At 37.9% G+C, this 18,630-nt stretch overlaps 2 protein-coding genes and 1 long non-coding RNA gene across 13 annotated transcripts in view; 2 read left to right on the plus strand and 1 right to left on the minus strand.

Annotated features, from left to right (window-relative positions):
• LOC133525011 (U8-agatoxin-Ao1a-like) overlaps window positions 1–9,281 on the plus strand; it is a 72,715-nt gene extending 63,434 nt beyond the window's left edge. For 4 of the 9 annotated variants that reach the window (XM_061861195.1, XM_061861196.1, XM_061861194.1 and 1 more), the window contains exons 3-4: window positions 4,438–4,516; window positions 8,191–9,281. In XM_061861195.1, coding sequence (XP_061717179.1) covers window positions 4,438–4,516; window positions 8,191–8,353 — 242 coding nt within the window. In that variant the 3' untranslated portion in view covers window positions 8,354–9,281. The remainder of the gene's footprint in view (window positions 1–4,437; window positions 4,517–8,190) is intronic. The other 5 variants (XM_061861199.1, XM_061861200.1, XM_061861198.1 and 2 more) reach the window with 3 other exon arrangements.
• The window catches only part of LOC133525013 (uncharacterized), a 36,728-nt gene that overhangs the window by 17,174 nt on the left and 924 nt on the right, over window positions 1–18,630 (minus strand). For all 3 annotated transcript variants that reach the window (XR_009800510.1, XR_009800508.1, XR_009800509.1), the window contains exon 2: window positions 16,370–16,551. This is a non-coding gene — a long non-coding RNA (uncharacterized LOC133525013). The remainder of the gene's footprint in view (window positions 1–16,369; window positions 16,552–18,630) is intronic.
• On the plus strand, window positions 13,502–17,675 carry LOC133525010 (cytochrome P450 6B6-like). Its single transcript, XM_061861193.1, has 3 exons — window positions 13,502–14,942; window positions 15,197–15,450; window positions 16,393–17,675. The coding sequence occupies exons 1-3, from the start codon at window positions 13,843–13,845 to the stop codon at window positions 16,569–16,571; spliced, it is 1,533 nt and encodes a 510-aa protein (XP_061717177.1). The 5' UTR covers window positions 13,502–13,842; the 3' UTR covers window positions 16,572–17,675.

The following is an 18,630-nucleotide window of genomic DNA, read 5'->3' on the forward strand; positions in this document are numbered from 1 at the left end:
GTCGAGCACAAGCCATAGACTTGACTAGACGCCGACGCTCGGGAGGCGCTAGTGTAGGGTGGAAATATTCTTGACAGGATAGTTGTGACCTTGGAAACTGTCGGGGCTTATAACTTCTATGCTGACCCGACATCGGCTGACTTGGAAAAACAGACATTTTAAATTCAAAAACGACACGACGAAACAAGAACTCAGTTCACGACAGACAGTCACAGCTAGGACTCGGACGATTGACGTTCAAACGTTCAGAGATATTTTCTCTCTATTCAATGCGTTTCACGCGCACAGATTTAGGATTAACCCGGTTAAAGCCGTCACGATCAGTCCATCGAATAAAGGGGCGCATTAGATCATATGTATACAGTGCTAAGTAAGCTGCAGAGATAGTTGACCCCCCTGCTAACAAATTTCTATACAGAGGTCAGTTATCTCTACAGCTGACTGTACTAGGTGCATTCGAAAAAGTGTCGGGACCGTGACGCTATTTTTTAACAGTTCTTTTTTTTATCAACATATAAGGAGCCTTTATCAATGAGACATGTCGGCTCCGTTGGGCCTCTACTTTAACTCTTCTGATAATGCCGAAAATTCGATGTTTTGCATTTTAATGCAAACTTTATATCCCAAAATGATTTATTTGTTCATTAACGTTTATTGCACAAATCATACGCGTCACATCCCCGACAAAGTAGACTTTTTGTGGAATGCCCCACCATCCACTGTACCCTAAACAACAACCATTTCAACGTCGTCGTCTTGCGTGACGTGTTCGAAGTAGGTCAAATACGAATAAATAAGTACTCTAACAATATTAGATCTTACATAACGGACAGGAATGTGTGATGGCGAGTGTTACCTGGCGTTTGTTTACCTATATAAGTACACCCTCCTTAATTGTACTTACTTATTTACTACAGGAGTGATGCATTTGCACCACGCATAAACTTCTTTTAACAAGTTTCAGTGGTGTATCTTAGTTTTAATTTCTTTGTGTGATTTGTTGTACCTAATACATTTAAAAAAAAGATACTTTGTCATAAATAACGTTCATCATACGATCCACAAATGCCTGAGAGCCCGATCACCTGTGCCGATCAAATGCTGTTATCAAAATTGTGTGCTCGCCCTGTGCAAATATCAACTCGTGACATAGATCGTCTACGTGAGTCACAAAAACGTATATTTAGCATCAAAAGTAGCGGATCAGACTTTAATAATCGTTGAACAGATTTTATACTAGTTGAACTAAAGATATACATAACTATGATATCTATATGTAGAAAAATTCGTTTGTGACACATACCTTTGAACGCGGCCTCTAGAAGAGATAAGAATAGATATTAAAATAATTCCAGGGTGGACATACCTACTTTTACATAGTGGGTTCTGCCATCCGCTACTATAAATGCTGAAATATACGAGCGCCACAAATAAGTACTTAATTGAGCTAAGGCAGTAGCGATGGTGTGTGTGTTTTGTGGAAACCTACTAATATTACACATACTCTAAAACGAAACTCTACAACTACAATCGGTCCTATTATCGGTACGCATTTCTATATTCTTACATATTCACCAAGCGTGAAGTTTAATGATCAACTACAACGATGTGTTTAATTTAATTTAACCACTTTAAGGATCACTCATGCTAGGAAGGTCTGGGCCCGGGCCGTGGCTTCCGATACTTCTTTTTCTATGACAGGTGACGGCGATCACGTGATGTTATTATTCGGTAAAAGATTTTCTGAATGACCATAGTTTATAAAAAAAATATATTATTAGTTGTTATTTTTATATGAGAAGACTTGTTTTGTTCAGTTTCCTTAAGTTAATGTTGTGTGCCCTTACGGGGTGTCATGGTCTGACTTGTATTTTATTGAATAACACCTTGATTTACTATGTACATGACTTTACAACGAATAATTGATATGATATGCTTTCTATAGAAAACTGAAGTGTCGGGCGCCCTGGCCCGGGCCCGGACCGTTGTAGCAAGTCATCCTAGGATGATAGACCATAGACTGGCCCGTGGTCGGGTCAAAGCGTTCGACACATGATTTTCTATGACGGCTGATCGGTGATCACATGGTGCTTTCCATGGAAAACGAAGCACCGGTAGCTCCGGCTCGGGTCCGGCTCGGTCTAGCTCTAGTCACAATAATAAATATTTATCACTTATTTATTTATTTGAAACATAATATACAGCATTACAGTCGAAACCAAAGCACTGTACAATTCATATTGAAAAATAGGATAACACAATAGGAAAAAACAGATCACAATCAACTTTCGTCCATCACCTCGCAAACATCGCATCGTAAACACCCATCCATCGACTTGCAAACATATCACAATCTGGTGTCCATGACAGAAGGGAGTTCAACAGCCATCTTATAGTATAAAATTTCAATTATGACTCCAAAGTAAGATCCATTTCATTTCATTACTCAAAAACACTTGCCTTGCGTTGTAATAAAGAACAGTTATGAGAAAGTAACTTTGTAAAAGGATATTATATTTCAAAACTGTCTAAGTTATTGCAAACTTAATGTAATGTCATAAAATTTTTACTATTTCTCACAAGTGACGTTTATTATTGTTAGAGTCTGCAAGGTAAGAGAGACCCCTGCATACTTTGAGCGTCTCCGTCTAGGAAGCGCTATAGAAAATGGTGTCGCTGCGTAGTTGCGCCAAAGTTGCGTTGAGTTGCAACGTTGCTCGGGAGTTGCTCGGGAGTTGAGGTGTCTCTCCGACATATTTTGATGTCGATAGACTAGCTTCTCTCGGCTAATACGTTTGCATGGAATGAGAACTATCCTATGTTCTTCCCCGTGATTCTAACTGTCCCTAAACTTTGCATCCAAATAGGATTGATGAAACACCGTGGGATTAAATGTGACTGAAAATTATTAATTATTATGTCAATAATGATAAAACGTATATATTAGTTACTAAATCCATATTTTTTGACATTTATATTTTATCCTAGAAAGTTTCTTGACTCGTATTTGACTATCATTTTGTGAAATCCTTATTATTAAGTTTGACATCTCTAAAAGAACTCAATGTTTTTAACTGCATCAATAAATTGCTCTGACATTTAGATTAAGATAATATTTGTAAAACTTTAATTTAAAGTGCGTGTTGCTAGGCCTATTTGAATTAAGAATATATTGACTTTGACTAGGTAACATACAGACAAATAAGTATATAGGGTGTGTAATGTTTGGTATAATTATTTTTTATTTACATTCGATTTAACATATTGTTAAAGATTATAATCATTCACTACATATAATTAACATTTAGTATAACAACAAAATATATACACTTATTTCGTATATTCATCATTACGTATAACGTTTATTTCGCATATACTACATTTGATATAACACTTATTTATTATAACTATAATATGGTATAATTAACTTTTAATATACAACTCATATTATATAACTAGCTAGCAATATAAACAATTAGAGATACCTACATATTTTAAGGTATGGCGAAAAACCATAACATTAGACAGTACTAGCCTAGCCGATAATCAGCCGACAGGGGAAAAAGAAGCCAACATTCGATCCTTCCTTGTGGAGTATTGCTTCTTTACATGAGAAAGGATTACCACGCACTCAAAATTGCGCGGAGTCATGGCACGAGTCAATTCAATTATTAAAAAAATAAAGCCCGGATTCTATTGTTTGGCAACTGAATTATTAGCTGAATCCAAGATTATTCTAGGAGATATAGAATCATATATAAATGGCCTCATCACCAAAAAAAAAAGAAAGCATATTTGAACCAACAACAAAGAATTAATCAAATACTTGAAAACAAGAATACAAGGAAGATGAATTTCTGCTAGCAATGGCTTCAATTTTAAGTTTAAAATAATATTGCAAAGTTTAATGAAAAAAAAAATATTTTTTTGTACACATTGCGTTTTGTTTAACCATTTTAAACTAATTTATATAATTTCCTGTAGGAATCACAGTTCTAACCTAACCTAACCTATTTTACTGATAGCAATCCGTTTCTTTAGGGGTCACAGTTCAAACCTAACCTAACCTACATTTGTGATAGCAGTTCGTTTACCCAATTTTTCTGGTATGTATTAAATTCGGAATTATATTTCTAGTACATTATATAAAAACAGTTATTCTCACTGTGCTTAAATGAAATTAGCGTTATACCATTTGATTATTATTAGAAATAAGCATTATACTCAAATAACGTTATAATAAATGTTATTCGATATAATGAACATTATACGAAACAATAATTATACATAATGTGAATATATCATTTATTGTTATGTTAAACAATAATTATATCAAATGAGCACGTTATTGCAACTAAAATTATGTAAAAAAAATTATAGCAATCGATACTTCGTGGTTAAAATATTAGTAGGAATAATAAGTTTATCCTGCCCTAGGAGACGAGGACGTGGAGATCAGTGTTCCCGACTACGGCGAGGACCCGGCAGACTTGCAGCTGCTGCAGGATGTTGGGAAGTAAGTTTATTGCTGGGCTACGATAGAAAGAGTACGGAACGGAACAAATCTGATGATCAGAGGGCCTACCGCGAAACACGTTTGACGTGTTGCCTCCTTGTTATACTTACATACGAATTTACAAGTGCGAAAGAGAGACAACACGTTGAACGTGGTTCGCGGTAGGCCCACTGGAAGCCAATTTGAGCTTACTTATATTCTGATATCAAAATTAATGTCATGTAATTTTGCTCGAATACTTGTTTAGTTTTAATAAGATTCATCGGTATTCTTAAATATAGCCCCACAAAACTCATGAGTTTGACTCTGGGGTCATCAGTCTCAATAGAATGTGTCATTCACGAAGACGCGTGCCTTGACTCGTAGACGAAAGTGGAGGAATCGCGTGAAATCGTCTTTTCATACCAACGTTATCCTCATTTTCCTCTCTGGATATTAACATAATTGAAATAATTTTAATACAGTTTGTTGTACATATATCGATCACAGCTATGCCCTTACGTTAGATTTTTTCCGAATTTTTAATTATTATAAGAGTTAGTAGGAGCATTTGTATGAAAACTGTTTTTCGCTTCTAACTTTTACAGTAATCAAAATATCGGAAAAAGTCAAACGTAGGGGCATAGCTAATGTTAATATAAATCAAATTATTTTAAAATATTTTCCATAATGTCAATATTCAGAGAGGAAAATGGGGACTACGTTGGTATGGAGAAGCGGCCGCCCCCTTTCCTCTTAAAGGTTAGATTTGACAAATCTACGCGTCATCGTGGATGACATAGTTATGTAACTAAAATAACATAGTTGGTTTACTGCATTACTGCAACGCATGGTAATGATTTTTTTAACACTAATTTATTTAAAATAATTATTATTTTCGTGTCTTATGACTTCAGGCAAACTATAAGGGTCGGCAACGCGCATGTAACTACTCTGGAGTTGCAGGCGTACATAGGCTACGGAGACTGCTTACCATCAGGCGGGCCGTATGCTTGTTTGCCACCGACGTAGTATAAAAAAAAAAAAAAAAATATAAGTATGGGATTCATGCTCACGTGTTCCCACATATATTGGTGGAAGCGAAATGTCATCATTTTGATATCGGAAAATTCGAATTGGTCTCACGTCTACCGATACAGACGTGTTATCAGGTTTATTCCCTAATCCCTCTAATAAATACAAAATGGCGCTGACAGTTAATCTACCGCCATCGTTGTGTATGTGGCGTCTCCCCACAAAGGCCAATTCGAACGTACACTTGAAATTCATGAAACTTGAACAGGACTGATCTATAATTTGAATAGGTACTTCCATCAAATACCGATACTCTTTGTTTTATCAGTAACAAGTGTCAAATTAAATGTCATCAGAGTTTGGTTACTTTTGAAAAATCGTATCTAACTCAAGTGTGACATTTTTTTCTTCATAAACCAAGTGCTGTCATAACGGTTATAGAGATTTTATCTACATTAATTAGGTGTACAATGATTGTAGAGAATAAAAATTGTCCTCACCAAAAAGTTTAAAATAGAACAAAGGTGTGATTGTTTGACATACATACGATGGCGAATGATTAATTTAAAAAAAATTGAGTTTGTATAGGGGCCCACTGACTAACAGTCCGCCGGACGTTACCGGCCTGTCAGTGAGAACAAAAAAGTTGACGATTCCGAACAACTGTCTTTCAAAAGTAACCAAACTCTGATGACATTTAATTTGACACTTGTTACTGAAAAAACAAAGAGTATCGGTATTTGACGGAAGTACCTATTCAATTTATAGAGTGACCATGTACCTATGTCGTATTTTTTCTTAACGTAACAATAAAAATCCGAAACAGTTGCTTATAATTTACTGAATGCCCAGTGTTGATCCTGCTTACGTTTCCTGAATACTCTGTATAAATAAAAACTTATTTATTTATCATTCGCGGGTGCATTTTGCTTGAATTTGTCCGTACATGTATTGTCTTAAGTAAGACGCACGAGCGAATGAGAACAAAGCGACATCATTTAGATATCATACGTAAAGTTCGAATTGCCCTCACGGTTCAATACTTTACTTATAATTGGCGACTTTACTATGTATAGACAAGGACAAAGATAATTATGAATGCTATAATATATATATATATATTTTTATACTACGTCGGTGGCAAATAAGCATACGGCCCGCCTGATGGTAAGCAGTTTGCGTAGCCTATGTACGCTTGAAACTCCAGAGGAGTTACATGCGCGTTGCCGACCCTAACAACCCTCCCTCCCCTTGTTGAGCTCTGGCAACCTTACTCACCGGCAGGAACACAACACTAGGAGTATGGTCTAGTGTTATTTGGCTGCAGTTTTCTGTAAGGTGGAGGTACTTCCCCAGTCGGGCTTTGCTCTCTGGAATGACATCCGCTGTGCTGTGCCCTACCACACAAAGCGAGATGACATTCACAATGCCCATACCTCTTTTGTGGACGTAGTTTAAGGACGTACCCGAGTCCAAACAATTATGTTTATTTATTGTTATAATCCCCAGGGATTATATATTTATGGCACATCGATAACTTTGTCTGTGACCGTGCAAATACAATTACTCATAGTAGCTGTAGTAGGTTTTATAACATTTAACTCTCGCTCATTCGCGGTATAATTTTATTATTTTTACCTGAAATCCGACGTTTCAACCGGGTTGCACTAGCTGTGGTCACGGATGAGTGACGTCCCAGCAAAATTTCAACGGAGATATGGGTACACAACACTAAACAACTATTTTTGGGTAGTTTGGTATTATTTATCCATATCTCCGTCCCAATCATTTTAATAGTGCAATTCCGAACTTAGATCCAATTTTGATAATGATATGTTTAGATAACTTGCAGGGTATCTTGCTCGTACTTTACTCGTATATTGACGATACGAGTGACGTTAAATAAAATGTTTTTGTAAAGTTTTAAAAAAGGCCTTCTAGTTAAAAACACAATTACAAATGTAGAGTCCAGGATAAAACGATTACAGTCCATTTTATGAAATTAAGATATCATTAACATTTTGCATTCTAAGTAACTAGGATATTTAGTGTGTACCACAATTTATCAACAAAAGAAAATGGAGAAGAAGGTAATATTTGTCAATTACCTGTTACAAGAAATCTAAAAACAAAAACAGACTATTATCGTTTTTTCCTTGTGAGCGTATGATGGCTACAGTGGATAACCGCGAGGTCAAGCACCGCCAGCACCGGTCACTTTTTAAAACCTTTTCTATCTTACCACGCTGCTATGGCCATCATACTCATACTCTTCAAGTTATAATACTTGTGTAACAGTGACTATGAAATATAGTACCTACCTATCTTATGATAGAATTACAGTTGCGCTATTCTCGTCTATATTCGTGGACGGCCTTTTCTAATAAATACATATATAAGTGCCAGATTGACGCATATATTGACAAAAGATGATTTAATTAGAAACAACATAACCATACAGTACCTACATAATAATCTAGACCTATCGAAATGAGAAACTCAAGTCAAGTTACGTCAAAAGACATTGAAAGACACCACTAAAATATAATATGTGTCCCAGAAATATGTCCAAAGTAGGTATTACGTGACCGTCACTATTACACATAGGTATTGTAAATTCTTACGCACAAACTTAGTTTAGTATCCGATGGTGATTTCAGACGTTCGTCGCTGATCTACGTTTTCAGGAGAGCCTGCATTCGGCGCGGCGGGAACTGCGACCACCGGCCCGGCGACTGCTGCCACTCCTCCTCCTGCCGTTGTAACCTCTGGGGCTCCAACTGCCGATGCCAGCGCATGGGCCTCTTCCAGAAATGGGGGTGAGGGCTCCATCCAACCATGGCTCCCCTGAAGCGGCGGCCAGCTCCCGCCAGCCGACTTGCCCGCCGCTCCATCGGACGCGACAACTCTTGCGTTAACACACGGACATATTGCGTTCTCGGCTTTTTAATTTCACGTTCTATAATTTCAAACTAGAATTCGAATCGAAAACAGGGACCTAAATTTTAGTTTGGAAATATTTTTGGACCTTGTATACAAAATTTAGCTTTTTGGACTTCTGTTAGTTCTGTTCTGTTTGTGGTCTTTTTGATTTGTCTGATTGAGTCGGGTGTCCGCTTACGTGGTTGGGCAATCACCCAGCCTTATTGCCCAATCAGTACGCTCGACGCTAGCTCGGCCAATCAGATGTTCGCAGCGCGCCCGGCCGCCGCGCAGCTGGCCGTTATATTTCAGTTCATTTTCGTTTTGCCAGCAGTGCGGACGCGCCGCGCGCGCTTCAACATTCTTCTTAAAATGTATGTATGTAGAGTTAACTAAGCTAAACGTAGAAATCTAACGCAGTAGCTACTAAAATTGGTGGTAAACTTATGTCAATAGGAAGTAGCGAATACAAAATAGAAAAAAAATGTAACATTAATGTTTTAGAATTTTAAGAGACTATCGATAAAAAACTTGGTGAAAGACGCTATATTAAGCCTTTATATGAAACATCGCCACTTGTATTAGCGATTGGCAACCTAGACTTTGAACAATATTAATGTGTCATAATATAATTATTCATATTAAAAATACGAATCTTGATGTACTGTTTACTCTCGGACAGGGGGTACTCGGTATTGCAGCCTAGTAGACAAATCTGTACGTAGCTTCTTATATGGTACGTTCCTGGTTATGGAATATGATAATTGTATTATTACTACCATTGGAATATGGAAAATGATAAATTATATTAATAAATGTTTATGGACGATTGTCGCATTTTCATTTCATTTTGTCGTACGAATGAGAAAGGTAAGTAGAAGCTGAATTTAGCTGAGTATTTTTTCTTCAAGAGTATGAATTTTTTAAATACAGGGTGATTTTGTTTCTGACCATACTCTGAGGGGTGGATATATTATGTAGATCATTGCTCAAATATACAGTTGCATAGAAGCGTGTTGGCAGGTGCGTTGGGGGCAGCATATTTCTGCAGTTATCTTTAATGTTATTTAAATAAAAATTGTAATAATTATTTTACTGTTCTGATTACGCCCTTTGGGTTAGGGTGATAATCTAAGAAATGGATTTAGCTTTCCTAGACCTATGGGTCTAGGAAAGTTATGACTTAACCGACCATGGTTATGTTAAAGAATTAATAACAAATCCTTTAGCATCCAAAAGTAATAGCATGTGGTTGCTATACAACCAGTCTTATAAAATAATGGTTACATAGGTACTTAGCAGTAGTGCACGTTATTACATGTATGTACTACTTATAAAGGACTGACCAAGGAGCAAATTACAGATAAACGATATAAGAAAATAGACATCATATACATATACGCTGAATAATAAAAATGTGTAAGTATAATAAACACTTTATTGTACGAAACAAGGATAGGTTACAGCAAATATGTAGGTAATTGTCTTTTTTTATACATTATATTGTAGTAAATTAAGAATATTGGGCAAAAATACCTAATGCTTGTAACACATATCGTGAACATGAAATACCGGGCCGGATGTAGCTTTGGTTTGTACCAAGGTATTTGTTTTGCCAATAATGTCAATATTCCTAACTTTCGGCAACGGAAAGGAAAATTTAAAACCAAAACCTGTGTTTGACCCAGACAAAAAAATATCAGTTTCAAATGCTTGTCATCTGTGTTATACACAGATTTTGAATTCTCAAGAAGGAATAAGCACGAAAACTTATTGTCAACTTTATTACTGTTAAATTTCAAGTCCTACTTTACGTTGCTAAATCAGAGGAAGGTGTTTATGGCATCGATTCTCAGTACAACAGTTCTAATTCCTCTCTGATTGTTATTCCGAACCAGTCGTACCTCTAACCTAACCTCCTCCTCTTGGTAAGTGACAATAGGCTTGACCACGACACAGGTAAGATTGTACCAAACAAGTAAAAAGATAAAACAAAAATTATTGCCCAAACAAGACACACTCAAAAACATCCTCAAATTCATTATAAAACTTGACATCTACATGGCTGTCTGTTCGACGGCTATAAAACGACTAGCGAGCGACAATATCTTTTACTGTTTCTTCAAGTAATCAGCTTAGCTTAATATAATTTGATAGATTCTCAATCGGAAGGAAATTATATATACGGAGAGTGCAAGGGAACACATGGATGGTAATTTACTAGAAAGATACTACGATCGATCACGATATACTTACAATATCCATTAACCCCTAGATAGAACTGAATAATTGCACAATTTTTTATTTAAAAATATTAGTGGTAACACGTAAAAAAAATCTAGTGCTAACCACCAATTATTTGTTAATCTGTTGCTACCGGTGGGAACCTATAATTGGCTCTTTATTATTTATATATACATATAACTATTGTGCAATTGTTAGCTGTTGGTTCTCCGAAGAATAAATAAATAAAAAATAAATAAGTACAGTCGTAAACATGGATGTTACTGTGTACGCCGGTGTGTGGTGACCGTGAGTTACTTCATATGCTCTATGATATATTTCATGTGATATGTGGTGGGCAATCCGCATTGGGCTAGCGTGGGAGCTAGGTATAGCCCGAGCCCTCTCGCGCATGAGAGGCCTGTGCCCAGCAGTGGGACGTATATAGGCTGAATTATTATTATTATTATGTGGTGGGAGTCCACCGCTCCCCAACGAAGCTCTATGACAAAACTATCCGAAATATTTTAAGAATGATTCACTGAATTTGTAGTAGGTTTCCGTAGGTAGGTCCATCAAATAAAGTTTTCGCAAAATAAAATTAGACTCACTCTTATCGCCAAACGGCCAAATACATAAAGGAACTCACGAAAGATCATTAACAACTCCCTAAAGGTTAAACTTTGGAGAAAGTTACGGTTCGCTTCATCACTCAATCCTAATCCTTCAGCATAAATCATTTCCTTTTAAACGCACTTATTAAATTCCAAACTTGGAAGACCTGACGCCTAATTTTCAATTCAGAAGAAATGATCAGGCTTTGAGATTGTATTACAAATTTTAAGTCAATTATTTTGTACCATTTGGCGTTGAAATGAAAATCGCGCGCACAAATTTTTTGCAGAAAGAGGGAAGCGTATGGTTGACGTCACTGGTTACCGAAGAGATGGCGGCTTCCTCGCACAACGCATTGCGATACAACGAGGAAATGCCGCCAGCATCCTTTATACAATGCCTCAAGGGGATATTTTAGATTTAAGTCATATATAGTAACACCACTGTATATGTAAGTCCATTATAATGTAATAGTCAATGTACTAAATATTCATCGTAAATCTTAATGTAATAAAAGCACAGCTAGTTAAGCGGTTAAGTGAGTCGCTTACAGCCCGTAGATTTTTCTAGAAAAAAAAAAATGAAACCTATGCTAATACCAACCTTCATTGAAAATTATAAACGGAATATAATTCAGTAGTTACCAGTTGCTCTTACTTATAGTTAACTGAAATCTGAATAATCTAAAATTTCTGATTCATTAGAACACATGTTTTGGCAAAAATCTCATTTTTGTTACAAGCTCTTATCGCTGACTGTTACTTTTCTTTCCACAGCCAACTATTCACAGAGACGATTCTAAAAATCCCAAACACAATTAGGTTGCTTTGTTACATTATAACACCACAGAGTTCCTATAACCACCTCCTGTCTTCACCATCAGATCAACTCGATATTACCATAATATTGCATCGTCACCCGACTTATGTATGCACATTTTCAGCTTCATAGGAAACCGTGAAATAGGTCAAATTTAACTTGCAAGTTTTGACCCGTACAAACATACATAGGTACATTGCAAGTTAAATAAAAGCTTGTAAAAACTTCAGTGAACCCTAAAGCCAGCCTCTTTTGCAGTTATATTAAATTAAAAAGTTACCTAATACGTAAATCATTGTACATTATATCTCATTTATGTACTTCTATGGAGACAAGCAACCTGACAAACTCAAATAAGGTTTGCAGAAAAACAAAATACGATTAGTTTAGGTCTACCCAAGTTAAACCACAAGGGCGACAAAAGGTCCACTAAAGGCCCAGTCACGTAGCTCCTCCTAATAAAGGAAAAGAAATGTGACAGCGGACGAATACCACTGATTATCAATGGTATACTATTCGTATATATGTGACTTGTATCGTACGTACCTTCTAACGCTGGGGAAAAAAGGAATAAATAAATAAATAAATAAAATAAATATTATAGGACATTATTACACAAATTGACTAAGTCCCACAGTAAGCTCAATAAGGCTTGTGTTGAGGGTACTTAGACAACGATATATATAATATATAATCATTTATAAATACTTAAATACATAGAAAACACCCATGACTCAGGAACAAATATCCATGCTCATCACACGAATAAATGCCCTTACCAGGATTTGAACCCGAGACCATCAACTTCATAGGCAGGGAAATACTTACTTTACTAGCCAAATTTTACACAAGCTATTTGTAGAGGACATTATAATGAAAACGAATAAAAACATAAAGAAATAAGTACCTAAGCTTTGATTGCTCACTCCATCCTTCACTTAATAATACAGATGTTTATTTAGTCGCCTGCAACAATTTTTCGGGCTGAATATATAGATCATATTGAGCAGCTTTTACTATGGGACCAATCCCGAAATCGCGAAAAAAAATTGTAATGGTTAATTTTCAAAATGGTCAATTCCAATGAACGTTCAGCCAACACTGTCATCAACTGGCCACATTGCCCTCCAGTTTTAAATTGACAAAAAAAATACGCTGTATAGGGTACTTATTATAAATAAGTTTTAAACACGCTTAAAGCTTTATACTTTGTATGCTTAATTCTTATTGTAAATAACTTTTTACAAAGCCCGCTTACAACTTTTTATGAATGGGTTTTTATTTATGTATAGATAAAGTGAGCACTCTAAGCCTACCTACTTATTTCTCTATGATAGAGTCTGTTCGGAAAGAGAAGAGCCGTGAAATTTCAATTATTATGTTTCGCGATAGGCCCTCAGGCTCCGACCGGCAGACTACATGCCGACTGTATCGATACTGTATCGCGATATTAGCGAGATTATATGACCAGTGACATCGCTTTTTGCGACTGTATCGGTACTGAATCGTTGCAAAAAATCATCGTGTGTAGGTCACACACGCCCTAAGAGATGATATACTAACTTGCAGCAAAGGTTCATGTCATATAGCTAAAGACTTATCGTTAAGTAAATAATAATAATTACATTTTTACGAGTTGTAAGAAGGGACTAATTATACTCGTAATTAACTGACATCGGCCAGTGATTGATGAGCCACTGTCGGCTGAAGTAGTGTTTGATTTATTAGTGAACATGGTGCTTATTGTGATAGTGGTGGTACTTCTGATCCTGGTTTACTGCTATGGAACAAGGACTTTCAGTTACTGGTCTGAACGTGGTGTAAAGCACGACCCGCCCATTCCGTTACTTGGAACGTCCAAGCGGCAGCTCTTTTGGCAGATCAGTCACTCTGAAATTTATGATGAGATGTACTGGAAATACCCTCAGGAACGATACGTCGGATATTACTTAACTACTACGCCGCTTCTTATCTTAAGGGACCCAGACTTAGTGAAGCGAGTTTTAGCGTCCGATTTCAGCTACTTCTACTCAAGATCGGTGCATCCGCTAGATGATGTACCAGAACCGTTGCTAAATAACCTCTTTTCGTGCGAGGGAGACTTATGGAAGTTTCTGCGGCAGAAGATGACACATGCTTTTTCTTCCGCGAAGTTAAAAGCCATGTTTCCTTTGATTATTTCTAGAGCCGAAAAATTACAGCTACTTGCGGCCGAGGCTGCCTCTAAAGGTACAGAAGTAGATGTACTAGAGCTCATGGCACGTTATACCACTGATTTTATCGGTTCTTGTGGATTTGGCCTCGACCCAGAAGCCCTGAACGACGAAAACTCAATGTTTAGACGGGTAGGACGTCGCATATTCCATAACACGACACGTGATTCTATGGTGATGTTTTGTAAATTTATGATGCCTAGTGTATTCAAGGGTTTACATTTCTTCTCCCAGTTCGTCGAGAAAAATATGATAGATCTTGTAAAAAATATAATGGCTCAGAGAGAGTACAAACCGTCAGGTAGGAACGACTTTATAGATTTGCTTCTGGAATCGAAAGCGAAAGGGAAGATCATGGGCAACTCTTTATTCGAGACAAACCCGTGCCTTGCCGAACTGGAGTTGGACGATGAGTTGATTGCGGCACAAGTATTTGTGTTTTTTGGCGCCGGGTTCGAGACGTCATCTAATTCTTCCAGTTATATGTTACATGAATTAGCCCATCATTCAGAATACCAAAATAAGTGTCAAGAGGAAATTGATGAGGTGCTCGGGCGATATGAAAACAAATTGTGCTATGACGCTATCAAAGAAATGAAGTATCTTGCTATGTGTTACAGGTAAATCTCTCATCATTTCTCTCTATCACTCTTCCATATTAGTAGGGCAGTGACAGTTGCATTTTGTTCGCTACGGAGCGTTAACGATTGGCACGTTGGCTACGGGTCCCGTCCGCGGCCTCAGATATTTACTATACATGTGTAAATTCTAGTAACATCACCTATAACGTATACATAATGAAGTCTCATTCTAACATACAAATATTATGATTACTAATGCTAGTAAGAATTTAGATAGACTGTATCTGTTTTAGCGAAACGCTCCGCGTTTTCCCGCCAGTTGGCTACTTGATGCGTAAATGTACGAAACCCTACAACATCCCGGGCACTGACATTACCTTGGACCAGGGAGTAAAGGTGGTGATTCCAACCAAATCGTTTCACAACGATCCCAGGTACTGGGAACACCCGGAGCTATTTCGTCCGGACAGATTTCATCCGGATAACATTGCGAAAATCAACAAAAATATATATCTGCCGTTCGGAGATGGACCAAGGAATTGTATAGGTGAGTGTCTTGTTCTCACGTATTAATGGTTGTAGTCTCGATATGGAAGTCGATAACAATAAAAAGGCAAAAAAGTGTTAACGACTTAAATAAATATTAAATTATCTTAGAGTCTGTACGGAAAGAGAAGAGTCGCGAATGTAAGGGAACCGATACAGACTCTTGCCAAACTTCGGATCGGATCGATGACATACAAACAGATATGAAATCAATAGAAGAACATTTCCTGAATTAGTGTAGGTTGGTAGGACCTGGGAATACTTAAAATATCATATAAATATTTATTGTAAATTACTGGCTAATCAAACTAAATCAACAATCAACAGTATTAGGTATTACCACTCGCGTGGAATGATCCCTATGAGTTCATTGTTATATGGAGTATCTGTCAAGTATAATCCCTGTAGACATTTTTTGGAAGTTTAGCACATTCATTTATTTAGAAACTAGCTGTTGCTCTCGACTTCGTCCGCGGGCATTTATCATTCCCGACACATTCTTTCAACCCCTATTTAACCTTTTCTCCGCCATTGACTTCACATAAAGTCAGTACATTTCGTGCCCGACAAGCCACGACTTCATATCAAGTCGTGGTTTTAGTCAGGTTTGTATACGTGCAATTTTTGACGTGGGGTTGATGACACTGTATTACTCCATTGATAGGGCGGCCAATAGGTTAATCTTGTTATTGTTAGTGGATAACTTTTCAAAAGTACTGAAAGAGCGAAGTATTTCGATCATTTTTGATTGTACCAAATGTCAGTTGGATTGTCCCGATTAATTCAACCAATCTATGATTTCAGTACAAAAACAGAACGATTGGGTTGTAAATTGTCTAATAGAATTGTCATAATAATAATCAAGTCTGCGTCCATCGACAAACGCCAACAAATAAAAAAAATATCGGGATTTTCTTTACCTGATTCCACTTGCAATTCACAGGAGAGCGTCTCGGAATCATGCAATCTCTGGCTGGTCTGGCGGCTTTGCTCAGCCGATTCTCCGTGGCACCAGGAAAGAGGACAGTGCGCCATCCACCCCTCGACCCAGCAGTGTTCCTTGTACAGAGCGTGCTCGGCGGCTTGCCGCTCATACTCGTCCCTAGAAAGAAAAACCTGTGATGTAAACCTCATAAAGATCGTCAACTGACTAATGATAATGATACACTGTTGCGAGTCTCATAGTATTTAAATCCCCACTGATATTATAATATGAAAGTAACTTTGTCAGTCTATATTTTTGTTATCTCTTCACGCTTAAACCGCTGAATTGATTTAGATAAAATTTGGCATGGAGATAGTTTGAGGCCCGGGAACGTATATATAGTTTTTATTAATCATCATCATCCCACGCAGACGAATTTATGGGCAGAAGCTACTACAGTCAGCATCAAAAGTAGCGGATCATACAACGCTACAAAAGTATCTACCATTATGTAACAGCTTAACAAAATTGATGGTTCTATATGTAGAACAAATTAAACTGTAAAAGATATACTTTTGAATGTAAATTTTAGAGATTTATCTACCCGTTTATATTTATCTATTTTGGACCCGGGTATGTCCTTAAACTACGTCCAAAAGAGAGGTATGGGCAATGTGAATGTCATCTCGCCTTGTGTGGTAGGGCACAGCACAGCAGATGTCATTCCAGATCTAGAGCAGAGCCCAACTGGGGAAGTACCTCCACCTTACAGAAAACCGCAGCCAAATAACACTTGACCCTACTCATAGTGTTGTGTTCCTGCCGGTGAGTAAGGTTGCCAGAGCTCAACGAGGGGGGTGGGGTTAGGGTCGGCAACGCGCATGTAACTCCTCTGGAGTTGCAGGTGTACATAGGCTACGGAGACTGCTTACCATCAGGCAGGCCGTATGCTTGTTTGCCACCGATGTACTATAAAAAAAAAAAAAAAAAAATTAGGAAAAGTTATACGGGACGGCAGATACTTTTGGCGCGTTGTTTCATCCGCTACTATTGATGCTGACTGACACAAATATTTAGGACGCGTCGAGCACTAATGTGGGCGCGACGCAAACTTGACATGACAGCATTCATATTTTCATTCGACGACCGGTTTAGCCTAGTGGGTAGTGACCCTGCCTACGAAGCTGATGGTCCCGGGTTCAAATCCTGGTAAGGGCATTTATTCGTGTGATGAGCATGGATATTTGTTCCTGAGTCATGGGTGTTTTCTATGTATTTAAGAATTTATAAATATTTAAAGCAACTCACGCTTCTCTTATAGAAAATAGTCCGGACGACTCAGATCGCGCCCGCCTACTAGCTGTCTCTACTAATGAATCGGGACTCTGGCTGAACGCTTTGCCTTCGCGCAATATTGGCACGGTTTTGGACAAAAATACGTTGAGGATTTCGGTCTGCCTGCGAATTGGAGCCAAAATATGCTCCGCCCATACCTGTGCATGCGGCAAGGACGTGGACTGGCTAGGCCGACATGGCCTCTCATGCACCAAAAGCGCCGGCCGATTATATCGCCACGGCACTATTAATGATCTGGTTCGGCGGTCGCTTGCTACCGTCTCTGTGCCTGCTACTTTAGAACCCACAGGCATGGCGAGAGACGATGGCAAGCGACCGGACGGAGCCACATTGGTGCCGTGGAGACTGGGTAGGCCTTTGGTGTGGGACGCCACATGCGTAGACACCTTTGCGCTGTCCCACATCCAGGCTACCCGCGCACAAGCCGGCGCTGCTGCCGACCAGGCCCAACTACTCAAGCGCCGCAAATACTCATCTTTACTGCAAGATTATGAGTTTGCGGCGCTTGCTGTGGAGACAATGGGACCTTGGTCGGCGGACATGAAAACATTCATGGGGGCCCTGTCGGCACGGCTGATCGACGCCACTGGAGACCATAGAGCTGGCGCTTACCTCTCCCAGCGTATATCCCTGGCAATACAGAGAGGTAACGCGGCCAGCGTTATGGTATCTTTGCCGCAGGCGGAGGCTTTAGAAGGGGTATACTTTTTATAACTAATTTGTTTATTAGTATATCTTTTAATTTTGTTTTATTTAATATTAGTTTAATTTTGAAGTAGTTTTATTTTATGGCTAGTTTAGTTTTAATTTTAGTACCTATATAATGTCCTAGGTTATGGTTGGAAATGTTTTAATAATCAGCAATAATAGATTCGTTAAATGAATTGATTATTTTTGACA

Source organism: Cydia pomonella, chromosome 14 (genome assembly GCF_033807575.1).
Source record: "Cydia pomonella isolate Wapato2018A chromosome 14, ilCydPomo1, whole genome shotgun sequence".
Classification (NCBI taxonomy): Eukaryota; Metazoa; Arthropoda; class Insecta; order Lepidoptera; family Tortricidae; genus Cydia; species Cydia pomonella.

Excerpts from the sequence above, each read along its gene's own strand:
- LOC133525010 (XM_061861193.1), top strand. The coding sequence starts at position 13,843 with ATGGTGCTTATTGTGATAGTGGTGGTACTTCTGATCCTGGTTTACTGC. Across the intron at positions 14,943-15,196 it reads TATCTTGCTATGTGTTACAG|CGAAACGCTCCGCGTTTTCC; the intron begins GTAAATCTCTCA and ends TATCTGTTTTAG. Across the intron at positions 15,451-16,392 it reads TGGACCAAGGAATTGTATAG|GAGAGCGTCTCGGAATCATG; the intron begins GTGAGTGTCTTG and ends TGCAATTCACAG.